At 35.7% G+C, this 23,527-nt stretch overlaps 1 protein-coding gene across 3 annotated transcripts; it reads right to left on the reverse strand.

Moving 5' to 3' along the window:
• Nucleotides 1–1,596: 1,596 nt before the first annotated feature.
• Nucleotides 1,597–22,072, reverse strand: LOC133848427 (probable G-protein coupled receptor B0563.6). 3 transcript variants are annotated; one of them, XM_062283984.1, is made up of 8 exons: nucleotides 20,451–22,069; nucleotides 13,675–13,788; nucleotides 12,414–13,496; nucleotides 9,989–10,145; nucleotides 4,697–4,846; nucleotides 3,683–3,776; nucleotides 3,024–3,621; nucleotides 1,597–2,947 (listed from the first exon to the last, which is right to left on the reverse strand). In XM_062283984.1, exons 3-8 carry the CDS (start codon nucleotides 12,765–12,767, stop codon nucleotides 2,834–2,836), a joined length of 1,467 nt encoding a protein of 488 aa, XP_062139968.1. In that variant the 5' UTR covers nucleotides 12,768–13,496; nucleotides 13,675–13,788; nucleotides 20,451–22,069; the 3' UTR covers nucleotides 1,597–2,833. The 3 variants fall into 3 exon arrangements, with proteins under 3 accessions (XP_062139968.1, XP_062139969.1, XP_062139967.1); XM_062283985.1 differs by having other exon boundaries at nucleotides 1,597–3,621; nucleotides 12,414–12,627; nucleotides 20,451–22,072; XM_062283983.1 differs by lacking the exons at nucleotides 13,675–13,788; nucleotides 20,451–22,069 and having other exon boundaries at nucleotides 1,597–3,621; nucleotides 12,414–13,657.
• Between the last annotated feature and the right edge of the window lie 1,455 nt (nucleotides 22,073–23,527).

Raw genomic sequence — 23,527 nt, forward strand, 5'->3', positions numbered from 1 at the left:
AACTATTTTTCACAATTCATAATGGATAATGTCGAGCAGTGTTGAGCCACCTTAAGTACTGCGAGTTTGTTATGAATATTTTTCAAGTTATGTCAAAAAAGATTGAGATAACTTTTATGCTAGCTGCAATAAAATTGATTTTTTATAACAAAAAACTCCATTGTGTTTTTTTTTTTTGATTTCAATCAATTTATTGAACAGTTTTTTGTGTTTGACATTTATATGGAATTGGAATTGTAATATTTTGTTATTCATATTGAACATTGACACCAATTTAAACTGATTCCAATTAATTTATTTGAATATTTTCAGCTTGACATTTATATGGAATTTGAATTGTAATATGTGTGAGTTTTTTTTGTATATCTTTGAACATTGACACCAATTTAAACTGTTAATTCATATTATTAAGGACGTTGCTTTATGTTAAATATCATATTTAAAATGTGCTTTTCGTATGGGGACAATATGATTAAATATTTTGTGGTTTAAATCATTTTTGGGCATTTTATTTTTTGTTTTGTTTCAACTTTTGCATGTCAGTTGTCTATGTTTGTGTGTGTATGTTTTCTTTTGGTATATGTGTATTAGTGCGCTGTGTGTGTGTGTGTGTATGTGTGTGTTTGTAAATACATGTAGTTTTTTCATATTTAAGTTCTACTCATTTTACGAAAAATTTTGTTTGGCTTTGAGCTTTGCTCATTCGCAAAAAAAAACTTCTTTTCGTAATTTGAATTTCATTTTCATTTTTTTGTGGGCTGTTTCTGTTTCTGAATTTTTATTTTTCTCTTTTTTTAATGAATTTTTTTCTTGTTTGGTTTTCTTAAATACTGTTTAATAGTTTGTAAATAGATTTGCGTTTAGTTTTCCAGTTTTTAGTTACTTATTAGATTAGTTTGATTAAACATCATTCTCCACAGATATTACGCACAATTAGAGTTTGTTATGCGTGCTTTCAGTTAATAGTTGTATTTATTTTTTTGCTTTGCGGTTGTTGATAACACATAAACCTATTCAGCTTAGATTAATTGGATTAATAACTAATTAAAATTGCCGGTAATTTTGTGACTTGTTGTTAGCTGGCTGGCTGGGATTCTGATGTGAAATCAAAGTAACTGAATTTTATTTTATTTTGTAGTAATTCAAATCACATCTGTTTCATGTATTTTCTTTGTTTCGTTTACGCCCAATAATAATAATAATAATTGTTTTCTTTGTTCGTTTTTTTTTGTAATTTACAATATCAACGCAAGAATTTCGTCTGACGAAAAATTTGCAGTTTGCAACTGAAAACTGAAAAATTCGATAAAGTCATAATTTGTAATTCATAATTCCGAAATCCACTTTCACGCTCTTAAATGCTACAATCAATAGATACATATATGTATATATAAATATATTTACTTCTAAACATATATAAATACGCCGGTTTACATAAATATTATCAGCTCCATTTTTGTCTTTATCGTAATGTATTTTTTTTTTGTTTTTCATTTTTTTTGTGATAGTTCATCATCAAAAATCCGTCCGTCATTTGAACAATCCTGTATTCTGTCCGTTATTAAAATTCATCATCTAAAACTACAAAGTGTATACTTGTATTTTGTTTTTTTTTTGTATTTTCATCTTCTGTCCTGGATGGAGGTATGTTCAATTGTATGTCTATGTATTGTCTGCATGTGTGTGTGTGTGTATGATTGTATGTGAGTGCCTGTAAATAAGTGTGTATGTGTGTGTGTGTGGGTGTCTTCATCAATATGTGAAGGATTCTATCTTGTACTCTGAAGCGTTTCGTGAAATTGATAGTTTGCTATTTTGTTACACACAGAGAACATTGCATGGATATTATTATTATTATTAGTATTATATTTTCGAATATATCTTGATTTGTGGTTATTTATGTATGCACGTATATAAATATTTTTTGTGTTTAAATTCTTTGACATATATTCTTAATCTTGATCAGATAAGCTCATCAACGGAATCCCGCTCGATCTGTCCATTCGATCCATCAATAATCATTCCACTGCCAGCTCAAAGTATGGGGCTCACATATTATTCTTTATAGCTTTTAGCTTACTTCGTCCTCATCCAATTCGAAATTAGCGGTATGTCGATCGCTTTCAGCTTAAATGCAATCCAAACTCTTTTCTTCATCTCTCTTTTTAGTGCCTTTTGCTCCACTTCTATCTCTTGATTTGGTTTTATTTTATTAGAGTATGATATTTTGCATATATGGTATATTAACATCGATTTTATTTTGCATTGAACTGTATGTATGTATGTTTTTTCCTTGTAATGTATTCCGTTATTATATTAATTGCACACCTATAACTTGTATGGAATTATTTCCGTATTATGTATTTTGTATTTTCGGTTTCTTTTATGGAACATTTAAATATATTTTCACATATTCTGTTTTTGTTTTTTTGTTTTTTGTACTGTATTGTACTTGCTGATATATATGTAGACACTCTTAAGGAATCGTAGATGATGATGAAGGATAGATAGATAGATGCTATTTTGCTCTTTTTGTCTATGTTTAATGTTGAACAAGAATCTTGTCAGCTGAGGAAGAGTCCAGCATCAATTAACGGGTGGGCCGATAGGAGGTTCGGTAAGTGGGCACCATTAGTTTGCCTTGGATGCGTTTGTTAGCTATCGAGCAGCATTGACTGTGGGCGTGGCACTGGGGCAGAATGTCAGACGGAGATTGCGAATGGCCTGCTTGGGCTGGGGGTTGGGGTGTGTGCAATTGGGCATGGACGTGAGGGGACTGCGGGGACTGAGGGGAATGGGGGGCTTGCGGAGAGGCGTGGGAACTTAACCTGGACTAGATGCTGCTGGACCGTCCAATGCCGGATGTGGTGGTGATGTGGTGTTGATGATTGCGTATGGTCACCTTATCGAATCGCACCATTGGAACACCCTTGATGGTCTGTGTAGTCTGTGTGAATGGGCGGGCAGAGTGGATTACAAACAGCAGCCGTGGCCGTTGCCGTTGCTGGCGGACTAGCACTCACCTCATCCCCATAATGACAGAGCTTGGCCTTCAGCCACGGCCATTTGATGGTGCGCATCAGCGTGTTGCGAAAGTCCTCGCTGAACAGACAATAGATATAGAACGTGATCGAATAGTTGATTAGCTCCAGCAGATTGGCGAGCGCCCGAAACACCTGAAACGGAAAACTCGGCAACACCTCCGACGCTATGGTCATATGGAGTATGGCCATCGGCGAAACGCACACCAAGAACAAAATTGATGTGCTGCCGAGCAGCAGGAATAATCGTCGCTCCTCGGCAAATTTTCGCGGATCATCGTCCTTCACATAGTTGATGCGGGACAAAACCATCTGACGTCGTCGCTCGCAGGTGCGTCGATAGACCAAAACGATGCGCAAATTGAGGCCGGCAATCAACACAGTTGGTATTAGCTTGAATATGACCTCGAGCATCACCTTGTACACCGAATAGAATAGAGTGCGCTGATAGTCGGTGTTGTCACGACGCAAATAGACGAACACATTGTTCGGCACCAGCATGCACTTGATCAGCTCGCCGCGAAAGATGCTCGGCAAGTAGATGATGAATGTGAGAAAGCTGGTCAGAAACACAACCAAACTGCAATGGAAGTTTATCGATATAAATATCTTCATAAAAAGTTGAAAATTATACAACTTACCCTGGCGGTCCTATCACAGGTCTTGTGCATCCCGGATGACAGACAGACACGTAGCGCTCGATAGTTAACACTAAAAGCATCATTACACCCACTCCTGTTAAAAGAGAGCACACGAAATACAGAAATATTATAAATTATGGCAAATATTTTATAATTAAAAAGACAAAATGTTGGACAAAGTAAGGCCACAAATTCTTAAGCCAAAAATTAACTAATTCTAAATTTTTTTTTTGCATTTATACTTTTTGTACAAATGTACATATATTTTCATTTTTATTTCAAAGCTAAATTCGTTTCATTAAAACATTAAAAATACTGTATTTTATAAAAAGAAAGTATATCTAAAAAATTGCTGAAAGCAAAAACTAACTTTTTCTTGTTCTATTCTTTTCTATACATACATATATATATATATATATTATTGTTTTTATTTTAAAGCTGAATTTGATTGTTAATAAAATATCTTTACATATCTATGAAAAAATATTAGACTAAGAACTAACTTTTTCATTTACTGTATTTTTTTGTATTTAATTTGTTTGCCAATAGTTTATTCAAAAATAAGTTTATCTTATTTATGAGAATAAAGTTAAAAAACATTTATTTAAAAAGTTCAGAATTTTCCTATTAATTGCCATTATTAAAAATTAAATATTTTTATGCAAGAAGATATTCAATTTCTTTTATAAACTTAAACAACTCTTGAGCTTGGTACTTTGATATTTCTTTGTAAGCTAATTTTAAAAGTATTTTAAGGACATTACTATTCAAACTAAGCCCTTAGTTATACTCGTATATTTGCTAAAATTACTAGAAAGTTTTTTTGTTTGTTATGTGGGCTCAAAGTTGTTAGATAGATTTTAATTTAAATATATGTAAATGTAAAAGTTGACTGAGTTCTTCACACTTGTAAGTAAAATTTAAATGACATGTAAATAAAATGTAAATATATAATAAATTATCGAAATTAGAAAAGCTTTGCTATGACAAAGTACAAAGGATAAAAAAACTTACCCAAGCAACCATTTCCGAGAAAAAGCTCCAAGTGTGCCGTGTAGAACGCCGGTCCGAATTCCTCCCACTGTCCACGATCTTTGTGGACGAGCATGCGTATGCCAAAGGGTATGGCAAAGACAATTGCAAGCAGAGCGGCTGTTGAGTACGCTGTGTGTGTGTGTGTGTAGAATACAATGGGAAATGTGCAGAGTTTGCATTTAAGCTCTTTTTTTATGGCTGAGTTTATGGCATAATTATGGCGTCGCTTCCGGCTGGCCGCAACTGCGACCGCGGCCGCGAGACCGGAAGCAACTGAAACTGAAACCGGCAAACAGCAAACGGGCAAACATTGTCGACTGACTCCATGCGAGTCAGAGCGAGAGAGAGAGAGAGAGAGAGAGAGAGAGAGTGAGAGAGAAATGAATTATTCTGCTGTTCCTGTTCCTTCTTCTATTTTCATTTTCATTTTTGCTTTGCGGAATAAATGTTACGCTCGTTGTTGCTATTTGCTGTGATATATGTTTACTACTTATGGCCAAATGCGAATGTGTGTGGCTTTTTATTGATTTATGACTTGTTTATAGCTCTATAATTACATTATTACTTGCGAGTAAATGCCTGCCTCATGGCCAATTCATCTAACCCTGTCCCCCACTTTGGCTCACTCTTGCTCTACTCTCGATTGCCATCCATCTCCATCCAAATGGCACAAATTGTTTTGGTCACAAAACTTAATGCCCGATATATGACTTCCTGCAACACACACACACAGCCACACACACACACACACACTTATATATGTATATGTATACATATTAAGTATAATGTTGTTCATTTAATTGGGTACACGGCACATCAATATAAATGTCACTCTTGTGTGCTCCACAACTCTGACAACTGTCCGTCACTTGATTCGCTCATCACTTTCAGTCCATGTGCCTGATTTTATACCATATTCTCTTCTCTCTCTCTCTCTCTCTTCTCTCTTTCATATATAACACTACACGCAATGTATGAAAGTCGTGTTGTGTTTGCTGTCAACACACTAGAATTTTCGACGACAACTTTCAGTTGTTTGGCTAAGCTCCTAAAGGATTGTCCCCACTAATCAGGTCAACTGATTGAGTGCTCTCTTGATGCTGAAAACGATTTCCTTTTTTACGACTTTAGCTCTGTCGCTCACACGCACACTCGTCGTATACGTAATGCGAAAGTCTACAAGTTTACATAGGACATGTTTTGTCATCGTTCACAATCTAATTATACATTTTTATTTGATTTTGATTCTCAGCACTGCTTTTGTCGCCAAGTAAATAAAACTCTAATAATCCTGTCGACAATTAAACAGTTGTTTATTTGTGTATCAACATCCATAAAACTAGTATTGTAATCAGCTCATAATAGCCGTCGAAAATACCGTGAAGAAGACTAATTCACAAGCTACGTTAATGAGTTTATAATTCATATTTAAATATGCAAAAGAATGAATCTTAAATTATGTTATAAAATTAAATAATATAATAAGTGAGCGACGGTTTTCTCAACTGAATTTGATTACTGCCACATTCGGGTCTTAGCTACTTGATACTGGTTAATAATCTGGCATATTTTGAATATAATAGAAAATTGATGTACCAAATATATTTTAGTATTGTTTACTATATTTATTTGGTATACAATATTTGGTTGAGTATAAATATAAAAACATTTTTATTTATTTTTTTTTGATTTTATTGAAAATAGGTAGCGGGTATCTTACAGTCGAGCACATTTGACTCTAGCTTTCATATTATTTAATATTTTTCTACCCCACAGAAATGACCAAAATAAACGCGGTTTATTGTTCACTTAATCGAATGTTTAGTCCTTAGAGGCTGCGCCACGCTTATGCGAAATTTTAAATAGAATTCTCGTGGGCGTGAATCCGCTAGAGCATTTTTGTATCCTCTTTAAACTCTGCTCACATATCTCGTAATTTTACATTTTCATTTGTCTATTTCGGCTACTTTCGCAACAAATGTGCAATAGTAAATTAGATTAGATAGCAAATGCACACATTTGCCAAAATGTATTCTCTTTTTTTTGTTGCTTTCCTTTTCGGTTTTTCTCTTGCTATGCTGATTTCACATTCCGGCTAACATGATGAGTGTGAATAGAGAAAAAAAAAAAACGAAAACCGAAAACAGAAAACCCTAATTCTCGGTAAGTGAAAAGAGACTATTACTTGTTTTGAATCGGCTTTTAGTATTTTGTTTTTGTTTTTGTTTTTGGCATTCTGTTCGTACACTTTGAACCTATTAAAAGCAAGCTAAAAGGGGATAATGGCTTGGTGCAGAGTGTGTGTAATAGGAAGTTGGAAACTACTCGGATGCTAATAATGGGTATATTGCATACTCTTGATATTAGGCTGCTTATTTGTTTATTTCTTCTTTGGATTGAATTTTTATTTTAAAACTGAATCCCAATAAATGTTGTTTTTGTTTTTTAATTTATTTAATTACAAGTCTCTTAAGATTATTCTTAAGATTAAATCTCAATTATTTTATTTTCCTTTCCTTTATTGAAAATGTAAGCTTTCATTAAATTGAAGTTTTTTCTGTCAATGCTCATAATAGTTTTTTAATTTGGTTTTGCTTTAATCATCTTAAAATTCTTACTCAAAAATATTAATGCTTATATTTGCCATTAAAGGTGCCTTAAATGTATAACACTTTAAATTTTAAAGATGTTTAAAGACTTTTGGAAGACCTAGCCTACGCAATGCCTCAAGGACGAAGTAAGTCAAGATCGAGCAGTCTCTCGATAATTTACTTTGTTGTTGGCATTCATCCGACTGAGGCAGTGAAACATTTGGGCTATTGGGCATTGAAAGCTCTGTATTTGGGTGCCGGAATTCGGGAATTTGATTTGGCATTTGAAATTTGTACGCCAGTTTAATATGCAGTCTATTAGTTTTCGCCATTCCGAGCGAAGCTATTCCCAGTATTCCCGTGTGTGTCATAAAAAATGGCAGCCCCTTGAGAGAGTGGCCCCCAGCTGGCATCCATAACTTGTGCTTAACACCGAGCATCGTGATAGAATAGTCACGTTGCTTTCCTTCCCCACAACAATACATTACATCACATTCTTTGGGCGAAAAGATTCAAGGACAATGACCGGGCAAATGACAGTGGGGTGCGTGGGGAAATTGTTGTGCAATATTAATAAAATTAATGCAGTGATTTCGCTCATCAACGGCAACAGTTTAACAGTTTCAGATTTAAGGCAGTCCGCAACATTTTTAAGTACTCTTAGGCGACACGAGATGAGTTGAGATGAGATGAAATGCGGAGACTGGTGATATTTCAAACCCCAAGCAGAAAAGGGGCCTTTATATATTTTTGCATTAGCATCAGCAGTTGCAAGTTACAATTTACTAGCTACGAGACATTTTCCAGTTACGAGTTACCAGTTGCCAGTTGCCAGTTGCCAGCTATCACTTATCAGCTAGCAGCAACCATTTCCCAGCTGCCAGAGGAAGGAAAAAGGAATGGGGCAAACACGCAAAAGGCAATCAATTATGCTGCCATAGCATGCGTAATACATTTCAAGCATTTTATATTTTTCACTCGCTTTTTCTCTCTCTCTCTCTCGCGTATTTGCGGTGCTGGCTTCCATTTCAAGCTTGGCAAATAAAGTGAGTTACTTTCGCATGCCATACCATGACTTGATTGTTGCACAAAAAACGAACAAGAAAACAGTAATACAACACAACAATACAAAAGTGGCCAACACATTGCGCACAAAGTTGACAAGTTTCGGTTTTTTTTTTTTTTTGTTCTTTTTTTGGGGTCGTCTCATTAATCAATTAAAAGGCCGCCAACTAAATGAAGGCCTAATATGCCTAGTTAGTTGCTCTGCGCAATTCCTTAGCACCCTCCGAGAACAACAAACTGTTCTTTGGCAGCCTTACATAAATTTCCGGCCAGCTCCTAATGAAATTCAACGACCATTTTTGTGCCGTTGCTTATTTGACCAGAACAGACTTATTTAGCGGCGGACGGAGAAAGTAGTCTCAACATGTTCATATTGAACGTGTGTGTGTGTGTATATATTTTCATTTAATGATAAAAAAGCATGTGTTTTCTATATTAATATATATGAAAGTGTTTTAGGACAAAACTTGGGATTTATTTCTGATACTTAATCCTGATAGTTATTCAAGTGACGCGAGTTTATTTATGATACCTTATCTATCAGCATATAAATATATTCATAACATAACATATTAAATATATATATTCTATTTATATCGTAGGTGAAATTTGAGTATCCTATAACAGTTTCTCGTTGTTCCAACGTATAAATACATTTCAAATACGCAATAAATTTGATTTCTATCCGTATCTCTAGGGACATCTTAGTTTAGAAATTGCTTAAAAAGACTACCTCAATAATCTCTGCATTGAAACGTGCACTCATAAAAAGCAGCTGGAACTTTCATAGATTTCTTTTCAGTTATTTTAAGCGTCTGATCGTCCGTCGTCGAGTATTTGGCGAGCTGCGAAGCGAATCAAATACTCTTTACACACTAAATTTGGCAATTATTCAGTGAAATGGTCTTTTGTATTGCGTGAATGAAATTGGATTTCTATGGAATGTCCCCAGCACAAACAAATACTTAGCTGCAAGCTACAGTCGAGTGTGCTTGGTAGTAGAAAATATGTCAATGTATTTCAAAAGGAAATACAAATTTAGTGTGACCAAAGCAAGTGAAATTTGGGAAATTGCTTATTGAATAAGTTAGAAACACAGGAAATAGCGATAAATGGGTTGAATATAAGAAAAATAATAGGATAACTACTTAAAGCAATATTACATTTATTAATTAGTATATGCATAATAAGAAAGATTGTGTCCTATGAAATCTCAACTCGAGTTAAAAATGTGGAAAACAAGTTGTACATATAATTGGTATTCAATATTGAAATAACACATTTCTTAATAATTTTAAAATTGGATTATCCATTTTTTTTTTAAATCGAATATTTTACGATAGTCATAAGATAAAGCTATGTTTTAATTCCTAATAGCGACCGTGCCATTATACATTGCATCTAATGTCGGACTTTTCCTGAATATAAGTGGGTCTGTAATAGCTCCATACTTTACTGGTTGGTCTCAAGGTATAATACCCTTTTACCCCATGGGTAGGGGGTATTAAAAAAGGTCTTCAAGTCTTATAGGGACTTCTAAGATAGAGAGAAGGAGTAACAACGTGGCTTGGTGGCTGAAGAATGGAGGTCACACAAGAATGGTGGCAACACTTACCTCGCATGTAGATGTACGCAGTCCCCCGCATATTTCGACGGGTGAGGACAATTAAATTAAGAACATTGCCCATGATGCCGAGTGAGCAGATGATTGGCAGCATGAGGCCGTAGCAGTATTGGCGTAGAGATTCGGTGCGCGGATCCTCCACGTCCTGCTGGGTGAAACGAAACGAGAGAATGCAGAGTGAAGATGTAGCCGAAAGCAAAACCAATAAAAAGTAATAATAAAAGTAAACAAAAGGACGGCACAGCTCATAAATCATGCAGCGCAGCGCCTTCTATGGTGTCTCTGTCACTCTCTCGCTCTCACACGCTCTCTAACTCTGTCTCGTTCTCTCCATTATTGATAATATGCCTCCCGTCCACCCCCCCAGTGACATTCCCTACTATTCACCACCCACTATAGCCATTGCTCAGTCAGTTGGGCAGGCTGCTAAAGATAAAAATTCAATAGTCAACTTGACACTTTTATTTGTGACTTGTTACACTCATGTGTATACCAATACACTTACATCAGCACCCATTCACTCGCGCTCTCTCGCTCTCGCTCTTGCTCTTGAAGTTGCCTTTTTTGTTGCTGTTGCTGTTGCCTATCTAAATAGATATCTCGCTTACACATGCCCGAGTGGGTTGCCGTAGTCCCATTGTAAATATGATTTGCATGCTTTTTAACATGTTTGCTTTTGTTCTTTTTCTTCTATTTTCATTTTTCTCTTTTGTCCCCCACTTTTCGTTGATGTTGTTGTTTGTTTGTTTAGTGCTCATACTGAGACAGGCACCTCCAGCTCAGTTCAGTTCAGTTCAGTTCTGTTTGCTGCTGCTTGAGTTCGCCTTTTCTGCAGCCTTGAGCAAAAGTTCTTCACAAAGCAGCCGACTCTCTGCACAGCAACAGCAACAGCCACAGCCACAACAGCCACAGCCACAACAGCAGCAGCAGCAGCAGCAGCACATTGGCCATAGCAACTGCGACAGCAACAGCAACAGCGTGTGAACAATCTTTTTTGCACGTGCTGTGCCACGAAATGAGTTATTTCTCTCCCTTTATTCTATATTCTTTTTATTTTGCCTCGAATGATGCCATGATTACACGCACCAAGTTTGCAAGACTCTTGCAGAAAGTAACTAGACATTGAAACATTCAGTATGCTATGCTTCGGATTTGATTCCGCTTACAGTTCATTTTTATAAAGAAAAACCCCGACTTATTGCATGACAAGCTAGCTATTGTACAAATAGTGGAACCTCTCACCTCTTACACTTCTGTGCTGTAAATCTGACAATCAGTATAAATAATTCGATATTATTTATTTGTATAATTATACAAACAACATTATTTTCACAAATGATTGTTGTACCAAATAATTGATAATATTTATCATTATAATGCACTGAGTTGCATTTAATAGTGTGGAATTTATAATACATTTATTTTTATTTAATTGTAATCGTTCTTTTTTTGTAATTATTTAATTAATAATTAAATATCTTTTGAATGGACTGAAACATCAAGATTTATAATGTGTTAGTTTGATAGCATATTTGTGAAAAGAAAACCTAACGAACTTCGGTGTAAACTAGTTGAAAAATAAACTGAAAAAAAATCAACGCTGTCCACTTCTTTCACTTGACCACCCAACTGTCTTTTCCTAGTGACATCTCACTCGCTCATCACTCTATTGGGTGGGTGTGGGGGTATAATCAAGGCATCACTTTCTAGACTATTCGATTCAGTTCGCTGATGCGTAGTGAGGGAACTTCTAGTACGTGATGCGTAAATGCCACACACACACAAACACATGAACTCAAATAAATGTAATTGAATCATGACGTTGAAGCGCCTAAAAAATTAATAAGTTTCTGTTCATGTGAACAAATAAATGCAATTGCTGTCTCTTGGTTTGATTTAATTTGATTAATACTTGCGCATCTAACACCTTACTGAGCGGCTATATCATTGTTTTGAGTATTGCACATAAGCGCCATACTGTACTAATTGCACAAATTTCTGCTAGATTCAAATATTTTGAACTGAGCAGTAAGAAAAAAAAAACAGCTGCTTAATTTCATAACATCCTGATATATCCACTTCAATATCCTTAATTTGCACTTAAGCGCCACATTTGTACTTAAGTGCATGTTTCTAAACTTTGCAGAAAGGCAAAAAAAATTTAAAAAATAGTTTCCCAACAGATCGGCTTCTATATATTTTTTAGATATTTGCACTTATAATGCCACACTGTATTTACTTATCAAATGCGTTTAGCTGCATATTTTAATAACTTTGCAATAACACACACAAATAATTCAAATCAAAAACAGATATTGCTTCACTCTCCGTCGTCTCGCTTAACGACCATCGCAGTTGAGGCCGCTAAGTGAGATTGAAGTTTACGCTCATAAGTGACTGACATCTAATGACTTACCGTATATATGTCGTCCCGCAGATCATTGCTGAATATCTGAGACGCGTTAGCTGGAGTGCCGAGAACGAGATCGTTGCTGCTAAGATTTCCGCCCCAGATGAATGAGCAATAGGCGGGATCCTCTTCCGTATTGTATAATCTTGTAATCATCGTTTGCGGCGAAGCACTTTGCTGCCTTATCACCGTATTATGTGTCGTATTGAAGTGTTTGTGTCTTTGAGGATCCACGTTCGGTTTCAGTTTCGGATACGTCATGAATTTAGACAAAACGGGCAAGATCAATACGATTACACGTAGTGTGAAAAAGAACGCAAAAAACAATAAAACGAAAACTAGCTGGTAAATCGAAGTCATTCATGAGCTTCAAAATGATGTCGATGCCAGTGTTACTATTTGAATAGCAAAACAAAAAAAACGACAGAAGAGACGTCGTACTGCGAAATGGAAATGAAAATGCAAAATGCAAAATGGAAATGGACGTGAAGAGAGCACAAAACAGTTTAGCAGTGAGCAAAGCGAGAAGGTGAAGAAGGTGAATCGGTGCAATCGAAATGGTAACGGGCAGCGAGACAGTTGAGCAAGGCGGAAACGGAAGCGAACACTTGTAGACTTTGCAGCAAAAACAAAATACACAGCAGTAACAGAAATACTAAACGGACACGGTAAAATCGTGGCAGGTGCCGTGATACGTTATCGTTCATTGCTCCAAGGCATAACAATTGAAGCTTTGATTTTCGCTGGCACTCGAATAAAAAAGAAATAAAACACAATCAACCAAAAATGTTTTACAGCACGAATTGGCTGAAAATTCTGCACAAGATGGACGAGGAGCAGAGAAGATATAGACTTAAATATGTTGAGTCAAATATTACAATTATTAATATTGAGTCACAATTTTAGCTGAGCTTTTTAATATTAATATTTCATTTGATTATTTTGGGACGTTTTATTGGGAAATTGCATAAACACATCAGTCTAAGTATCACGATTAATTTGCTTTACTTTATCACCAAACAAATGACAACACATGAATTGCATTTAGTACCAAGCTCGTTATGTAAGTATTTCTAACTTAGAACACTTCTAAGTAGTAGATTGTTTAAAGATGATCGGACATCAACTAGTCTTAGTCTCTACGATGATCTTACCTAAATGATGCGAAACAATGATTACGTGTTATTTAATGTTATCGTTAAGCAGTGATCTAATTAATTACATGATTTTGTTATGAAAAACAACCAACAAAATGCCTAATTAATACCTGATTAATATTAACTTATTTATCCGCGTACAAATTGCGAACTATTACGGCGTATAACGAGAGCCACTGAGTGATTATGTGAATTCCATTTTGGTAATTTCAGTTCCATATGCACTGCAAAGAGAACAAAAAAGAAGTATTTATCAGATAAATAATATTATAAAATAAAAGATTTTTCTGAGGAATAATTATTTACAATAGCGTCACATAATAAATTATTTTCGCTCTAAAGTTAGCATCTTCTTGCCAATTTAAAGATTGTTGAACAATTAGTAAATTTCGAATTTGTATCTGACAGTTTTAATTGAGAGTAACTAACTTTTTAAAAGACATTTACTACATGATAAATATGGAATTATACTATGAGTTACCCTTTTCAACTCAATATATATCAAACATGCGTTAAAGGCAGATTAAAAGTAAATAAAATGATATTATTAAATTAATTTATTATTTGGCACTCCCTTTTAAGAAAAGTAATCAAATTATCTAGCGTATTTCAAATGCAAATTAATTTCTAGATAAAATTTGGAGCTCTGATTCCGTTTCGTGGAAACAAAAAAGTTGCAATGCGCTTGAGAGTTTTAGTTTTGAAGCGAATCAGTCACTTGGCACAGACACGAGAGAGAGAGAGGAGTAAAGTGTTTTAATTATATAGATGATGACAGAGGACACCCAAATTATACAATGTGGAGAGTGTAGTGGAGAAGAGAGAGAGAGCAAGAGGGAGAGAGAGAGAGAGAGAGAGAGAGAGCCCGGCGGAGGCAGATGAACTGAAGTGGAGTGTGTGGTGGTTAAGCGCCCGACTCATGTGTCATAATATGACATTATAATTGATGCCGTTGATGGCGTTGTCGTTGTCGTCGTTGTGGCACGAAGCACGAAGCACGTAATAAAGCGAGCAGGCAGAAGGCAGGCAGGAAGGCAGGAAGGCAAGCAGTCAGGAGTCGAGACCCTGGCAACAGGTGTGTTTTATTTGCACGCGTCACTAACTAACCAACATATGTCTTCCACGGCCATGGCCACGCCCATCGCCCAACACCCAACACCCAACGCCCATCGCCCATTTGGCGCTCTGAGGGCGGCCCTAGGCACATACTAAGTTAAGCGCTAAAATCAATGTTGACAGGCGACAGAATTTCGTATAAAATATATTTTATAAATTGCCCGACCAGGCGGTGGCTTACGACAGCGCCATCAGGATGAACGAACGCCTTTAAATCTATATGAGTGTATATTTATGGGACGGGCAAGGACATTGGAAATATGAACAACGGGCAAAGCTATCGTTGACCCCACTTCGAGATACCCTGCTAATTATATGAAGAGTATGAGCAAAATTTCTAATGCATTTAATATTTAAACAAAGATTAATTTCAGCTAGATTACATTTTGAGTTTATTTTATTGTTTGAATGTATAATTCGATAAAATTAAAATAGCTATAATAGGTAGTGAAGTTCCTCCTGTTTTAGTCACTAGATATTATAGTGGAGTAGAGTATATTGTATACTACATAATAGAGTCTAAGGTATTGGATATAGTAGAGTATAGTATAAATTATAGTAGACAAAACTATTCACAAATGAAATCTCCACTTCTGCAAAGCATCCTTTCCACAGTTTCTTTACAATTGCCAATCAATTGATATTCCCTTTAACGCGCTTTTCTAGCAGAATATAAAAATGGATTAGGTTTAGTGTTGATGGCTGACAGATGATTTTTTATTCGTGTTTTTTTTTTTAGTTTACAAATTCACCGAAACGCGTCATTAAATTGAGTGTTTACCTGACTGCTGAATACTTGGCAATGAATTAAATTTGAATATTTGATTGTACCCTGAAACTATTATTATGTTAAGCTTTTAATGCATGCAGAAAGTAGCTGAAATATAAGCAATTTATTATTGTTATTTAGAGCGTGCAACATTAGGATCAATTTGCAGAAAAAGCCAAGCTTTTAGCAAATCAATTGCATGACATGCACTCAACACTAACGATGTTCGGATTGTCTGAATACCCTGCAAAAAGTGTGCTGTAAGGTGTTTGGTTTCAGCCAACAAGGCAACACATAAAACACATAATTTATGCACTAGTATTTAGCACATTTTTAAGATTGTTTTCTTAGAGTAATTGCAAAAAATTATTCACTTTGAAGAACTTGAGTAAGCTCTTAAATGCACTCAGCACTTATGGTTAGTTGTATGTACATCTGTACACTACACTGAACTACACACAACTGGCAAGTTGAGCAGATTGAATGACACAAAACATGACACAAACTTAATTTCCCCAAGGTAAACATGAAAGCCGTTCCCACTGCGAATGTAGTATCGCGGTTAAGCTGCTGAAGGCTTTTGGCCCAGGTTTTGCTACTTGAAAGATTGACTATTTGGTTACCTGATTGCCTGGCTGGCAAACTAGCAGACTGGCTGACTGACTGACTGACTAACTGATAGACTGACGGACTGACTAAGTATGCGAAGTCTGCTTAGGATAGCAACTTCTGTTTTGCTTTGCTTCCATCGCTTGTCCTTGTCTCTATCGCCCTCTCTCTCTCATTCTCTCTCTCTCTCTCTTTCTCATTCTCTCTTTATCTTCATCTCCTACTTTCTCTATCTATGTACATCTCTGTGTGGCATAAACTGTCATGCTGCATTGCGAGCTGAGAAGAATTTCGCATAATTTATGCCTGCAATTATCATAATAATTCGCCAGACACACGACAATGATTTGGCTCCAACAGGTTCTGCTAGAAATTATGGTACAGGTATTTTTTTGCCGTTTGTTGTTTGCTGGCTTAACACATGTCCTTCTCGATGTTGCTTGTTAGTTTTGTGCCACTTTTTGTTGTTGCTGCTGCGGCCTCTGTTTGTTGAGCACTTATAGTTATTGCGGTTTAGTTTAGGGCCAAAAGTTTTCATTTGGTAAATATACAAAAAAAAGCAAGCGATGGAAAAAAATAGAAGAGAGAGAATAAAAATAAAGGACAACATGTGCTATATAGCGTCATCCACATGGCGGCTTATCACGTTCCTTTGCTTTGTCACTGTCTCGTTCTCTGAACAAATGCCAAAGTCAAAGTTACAAATGGCTGACGCTTCGATTATATTATGAGGGCACAAATACACACACGCACACACACATACAGAGACATGGGGGCACACGTGTCTGTGTGTGTGTGTGCAGGGTATTGGGCAGTCGAGCAGACTCACGTCTCACTCACGTTTTGTGCACCTTTCACTTGCTCTTTGGTGGCTTGCAAATTGTTTGGTTAGACTTTGTTTATCACCATTTTTTCGGGGTGTTTTCATTTCATTGCCCCCTCTCACCATCTCTCTCTCTCTCACACTCACTCTCTCTTTCTCGCTCTGTCTGTCGCAGGCACAGCTTATCTATTGCTGTTGTATACATATATAATTGCCTGTGTGTTGCCATGATTAATGTTTTTGTTTATATTTCCCGCTTCGGTTTTTGGCTTTTCTTCACTTCGCTCTTCTTTTTTTCTACGCTCTCGCTCTTTGTCTGCTCGTGTGTGTGTGTGTGTGTGTGTGAATGTGTGTGGAGTATGTTAAGCCTCCCTGTCTATATGTCTGTCTTTCTGTCCGTCTGTCTGCCTTCCTGACTGTCAGCCAAACAATACGCTTAACAAAAAAGTTTAACTCAAATTAAGTTAAACTAGCAGCGCTTAACGATGTGCGACACAGATGAATATCTATCTGTGTGGGTGTGGACAACACACACACACACACATATATGAGTATGTGTATGTGTGTGCTAGACAACCCTCAGTGCTCACCGTTTTTGGTAACAGCGGGTAGCTTGCCCAGCTGCCCCGAAAAAATTGCGGCCTTTAATGCCTTTAATTTACACACAAAATGAGCTTGGCCCAAACAGTAGTCGCAGGACATGCGACAAAGGACATTCCCGACGACGGCACAAATTAAGTTTGCAAGAAATCTAGATATCTAAATGAAAATCAACTCAGGATATCCGCAAATTAAATATAAAAGTTAAAAGACAAAAATCAAAATAAAGAGTGCTCCACAAAAAGAAAAAAATAACGAACTTTGTTTTTATGCTCAACGAGGTTGGCTGCATAGCTAAGCGCGATGATATCAGCCAAGTATCTAAGATTAAAAGCAAATATTTGCACATTTTAATTTAATCTCTTTTTGGCTTAGATTTAAGATATGACATTTAATGTTTTCCTATGCCAGAAGTCTAATTACCTATTGTCTATTCGAAAGCATAAATTATTTTAATTTTAAATTCTTGCAATTGAAATTAGACTGCAAATTAATGGTTAACAATATTCCAAACACAATCAACTGCTGCTTTCATTCTGCTAAAATTATTTTTATTGCAAACAATTGAGGTAATTGGCAAATAAATGTTTAAATTTTTCAATAAATTTCTAAGTTGATTATTCAATTTTGAAGCTATTTTAAAGACATTTATTTTATTGATTTTATTTCTATTGGAATCGAATCTTTCACACATTGTAACTTCATTTATCTAATTTTCTTTCACATCAACAAATTAACAACTTATGGTCTTTATTATTTAAGAAACTCTCTAAAATTTTAGGATTTTTATTGCTCTGCATAAGCTAAACAAGCAAATGAGAAAAATAGCCAATATATATTAAAATATTTCAATAAATTTCAAAGCTGAATTCTTAATTTTGTAGCTATGCATACAAAACCATTTAAAAGAAATTTATTTTCTTTTTAGCAGTGAATCTTTCACACATTACGACTACTTTTATCTTGCTCAATCTCACTGATTTTTTTTTTCGTAAAAACGCTACTTTTTATGGTCTTGACTATTTAAAAAATGTGCATAATAGCTAACTATTTTTATTGCTCCACATAAACTTGCAAGCAAATAAATTATTAAATAAATTTCCAAGTTGAGGATTAATTTGGACGCTATTGCTTTTATCTTTCTTATACTAAATGATTTCATTTTGTATAAATAGTTAAATAGATTATTTTAAACATTTAATTTTTTATTTTATTTTTTTAAAGAGAATCTTTCACACGTTTTAACAACTTTTATCTATCGCATTCTCACTGATTTTATTTCGCATAAAAAACGTTTTTATGGCCTTTACTATTTAAGAAATGTGCATAAAATGTTATGATCACATAAATCATAAAGTCAGCGAATACTCGAACCCCTTTTGGGTGGACATGGAAGGATAAGCAAGTATGTTGATGGCTTCGAATAAGCATTCGCAAATTAGAGCGAATGCCTGCTGCTTAAATGTGATAACTATTTCGGCGAATTTAATTACAGTTTATGGAATGCTGAACTCTGGCGTGTACCTAATTAACAAATTAACAGCATTGTCTATTACTCGACTCTCTCTCTCTCTCTCGCTCTCTCTATGTATATAGCATACTTTTGCGTAGATTAAAGTTCGAGTTTTGGGTTTGCGCCCGAAAAGTTATCAAACAATACTTTAATGCTTCAAAAAGTTGCATCAAAATTTTGCAGCTTGCAACATTATTATCATTTTGCCTTGAGCATACTTTGCAATGTTTTTGTTAGGAGGGGAAAAGCTTAACTTTATTTTGAATATAAGCTAAAGTCGAGTATTTTTGAGTGCGTTAATTAGTTATGGTGGTGCAAAACTGCAGTTTAATTAATCAACTATTTGAATGGCTTCGTTTAAGCTGGGAAAACAGCAAGTTATGTTTCAATAATGGAAGCCAATGAAATAGTTGGATAATTAGTTGTGTTGGCTTTGCGGTTAAGCTATACAAGTTGCCATACGTGTGTGTGTGTGTGTGTGTGTATGCTATGTGTATGCTGTATATGTGTGCATTCCAAGTGGCAAACAGCAAGTGGCAAATGGCAATTGCAAATATCAAACAGCAAATAGCAATTGGCAAATGCCAGGAAATTGGCTCAAGGAATGCATTCCGAGGAATGGCAACATTTTTGTCAACCTTCAACTATTGTTTGACACCTTTTGGCTTTGCGCTTAGCTAAAATTCTTTGAACAAGTTTTGCCAAAGGTCAGCAGATACTTGGCAAATCAACAAAACAATAGACTGACATTATTTATTTGCTCGTCTTCTTTGTTTTTTGTTTGTATTTTTGGAAGACATCGGCAAATACTTTTGTTTTGGCATTTCTAATCAGAGTTATGCATTGTGTGTGTGTGTGTGTGTGTGTTGGGAATTGGAATTTAATAAAATAAGCTGGACAGCATCAAAAGGATGTTTTTGTATTGAGCTTCAAATTTGTTCTAGAGTGGTAAATGTCAATTATTGGCTTTTGTCCTTGGCTTGATGGCAAATGCAATGCACAACTTTGTGCGAGGTAAAAGCACAGAGAAAGAGAGAGCGAGAGAGAGAGAGAGAGAGAAAGTGGAAAAGGGAGTTGAAATCATAGTCTATAGTTTTGTTGATTTTGTTGTTGCGGAATGCGCAACGTGACTTTACGCTTTTGACTGGATGCTGTTGCTGTTGCTGTTGTTTTTGCTTTTGCTGCTGCTGTTTTTAGCCAGCAAGCAAACGACAAAGAGCAGCAGCAGCTGCTTCTGCTGTGTTCGCATTGTTGGATTGTCGGATTGTTTGGTATGGCAGCGCACAATGCATAACTTGTAATAACCTGCTGACCCCGACATGCACCCACACAAACACACACACACACACATATATATACGCAATACATACATGCAGATGCACTTAGACGTCAAGCGGCGACGTCGTCGTTGTGCACTTGAAATGAAAATGAAAATGAGAATGAATTTTCAACTTACCACACGGGGCAAATGCTGCAAATGTTGCGTACAGTTACTTTGATGGAATTTCGGATGCAGCTCAGTCCTCTCGTTGAAAATCCCTCTGGCTTTTATAACAACCAAAAAAAAAATAAACAGAACGACAAATTACCTGCTCGTTTTTTGTTAGTTGTTTATTTATTTTTTTTAATAATTTTTCTTGAATTGTTGTTGATCTTCGTTAGATTGTGTTGTCTAATTGCAGTAATTTATTTTTGGCAGTGGGCAATTTCCCTAGTTGGCAGTGGATCGGTGGGTGTATTTGTTTACTGGCTCAGTTCTCAGCTTGCGCTAAACAACAAGAGGTTAAAAAAAACAATGCAAAAAAAATATAGATGTATTGCATAGACAACAAGTTGTTCTGCAGCAAGATGAAGAAGGCTTCAGCATTCGGCAATTGAATAATGCGAACTCGCACACGTGCACACATACACGACCACACAGATGCATATGCACAGACACACACTTAGCACCCAGCACGCACACAGCAACATTTTGTGGGGAGCAACCAAAAAAAAAACAGGAACAATTTTATGTTGCCTACTTTTGAGCGCGCGAAATGCACAAATGCAGTCACCACAACAAGAGCCACAAAAACGGACAGAGACACGTTTGATACACACACACACAAAAACACACACACTCACGCATTCAAATGACAAACGAAAGTACTTTATCAATTACTTTCACTATTCACTCGTTAAACACTCGTTCACTCGTCAACAAATAATTCCATTCACTATTCGTTTTTTTTTTTGTTTTGCAAATGCCGCAGCCTTCAAAAGTTAAATGTTGAGTGTTGTTATATTCGCAGATGGAATGCATGAAATGTCGTAATCATCAAATTGAGAAATTGATACAAATACAAAAAAAAATTGTACAAAATAGTTGAATAATTGTATAATATTCATTCTTATTTTCATTCTCATTTCCATTTCCATTCAATTTGCACACTATTCTTTTTTTTTTTTTTGGTTTTTTTGTTTTTTGGTTTTTACACTTTCACTCAAGTCAAAAGTCATTCACTTTGTAACTGCCTTCAACCTTCAAAAGTTAACGACAACAATCAAAAGAAATAACAAAAAAAAAATAACACAGATAAAAATGCTGATGATGTTTGAGTTTTTTCCTTGTTGTTGTTTTTGCTACTTCTGCTGCTGCTGTTGCTGCTTTTGGTGTTGCTGTTGCTGTTGCTGCAGCTTCTGTTGTTGACCGTTGTCCAGTTTGTGACTTCAAAAAGTGCCAGTAAATATGTGTTTGCTGGTTGCTTGCTTGCTGATTGCTTTCAATTTTCCTTGTTTTTCTGCTGAGGCACGTCCATGCCGTGTGGTTGCTCGCTGGCAACTGACTTGAAAGCTGCTCGACACGCTCCTCTTATCAACGTCGGCAACGACTTGCTGGGCTTTTCACGCTTGGGACATTTTCAGTTTCTGTTATTGACAAATTTCCCAGCTGTAATGCTGCTGTAAAGTGTGTAAGCTGCAAAGGAGCATCCACTGGACAGCTACTTGCAAGCCCCCCTCAACCTCCCATCTCCATTTTTATATGTGTTTTAGACACATGAAAGTAGCTTGCTCAAGTTCTTGATCTGTATAACGAGTTAGAAAACTGAAAAATATCTTTATGAATGCTTTTACAATTTATTTCCATTTAAATGTAAAAAAAATATTCTTCTTTTCTTAAAAAAAAAAAAAACGAATATACAGTGTTGATCGAATTTTATAATCATGTCATGTGTTTAGTTAATATCTTGACAACATTTGGGTATCTCAAATAGTTATTTGCGTTGCTTCAAAAGCAAGTGAATTGCAAGTGTATTGCGAAACAATTGTAAATTATTCTGTACATAAATTAATTTAATAATCATCTTATCTCGCTTTAATAACATTGAAAATGCCTTTCGGGTCTTAGTTGCTTTGGCTGACAATCTGATAAATTTTGTACTCTATGGTATATTACAAATGCAGTACCACTTGTATATCAATATACCAAATATCGCCTTCGGTATAATTTGGTATTATGCGGTATATTTTTTGTAAACATTGAATTGAATGTGGGTAGCGGGCATCTCAGAGTTAAGCACACTCGCATTGTTTTTCTTAGATTCTCCTTTAATATTAGAATAACATACGAACTTCTTCAGCCTAAGTACTTTTAAGTAGTGTTATATAACAACATTAAAAATGCTTTTAATTAATTAATAATTTAATTTTAAATTTAATTATATAAAAATAAAAAGGAAGGAGGCACTCCGAATACAGCTATTAATTAACATTTGCGTACCAAAATAGTCAATTCGCAAAAGCTTTGTTTAAATCTTAGCCTTAAGAGAGGTGTAAATTGCGACTTTCGCTAGTAGCAAACTGGTGTAAAAAATTAAATTGTATGCATTATTGCATCTGAAATTATAATAATATCTGGAATATAAAGAGTGATTTATGTAGGTTAAGTATTAATATCGAAATTTCCATCACGTTTGAAAAGATCTTTCTTAGAGCCTGACCAAGTCTCTCTTTTTCTCTCTCATGGCTGTGTTAGATAATGTTTTTGTTATCGACTTGTTATCCAATTGCTGCTCCGCGATATGAAGCAGACTGCTCTTACTTTTGCTGTCGCCGCCTTGAACAAGAAGCCTACAAGTTGAGCAAGCACTCAACGCACAAAATCAAAACAAATATCACGAATGGCGAAATGCGAAATGGCAAATGGCAAATAGCTATGCCGATAGCAACGATGACGATGACGATGACGACGATGGCATTGGCAGAGCAATGTTTGGTGACTCTGATGGCAAACAGCAGCAGCAACAGCAACAGTTGCAATGACAGATGGGGCTTTGGCTTTAAAGTCAGTCCAAAGACATTATCCCGCCTGCCTCTTCTCTTTTTTTGGCTTGACAGATGATTGGGAACGATTGGAGTTGTTGGATGCGTTCTTCGTTCAATGTTGCATCCTGTGCGAGATACGTTGGTTTATTTTTTTTTTTTTGGATATTCATTCCTTTGCTTTAAATAGGTTAATCAATCATGTGTATCTATCTCCATTGAGTGGCGCCA

The sequence above is a fragment of the Drosophila sulfurigaster genome, chromosome X, assembly GCF_023558435.1.
Source record: "Drosophila sulfurigaster albostrigata strain 15112-1811.04 chromosome X, ASM2355843v2, whole genome shotgun sequence".
Taxonomy (NCBI): Eukaryota; Metazoa; Arthropoda; class Insecta; order Diptera; family Drosophilidae; genus Drosophila; species Drosophila sulfurigaster.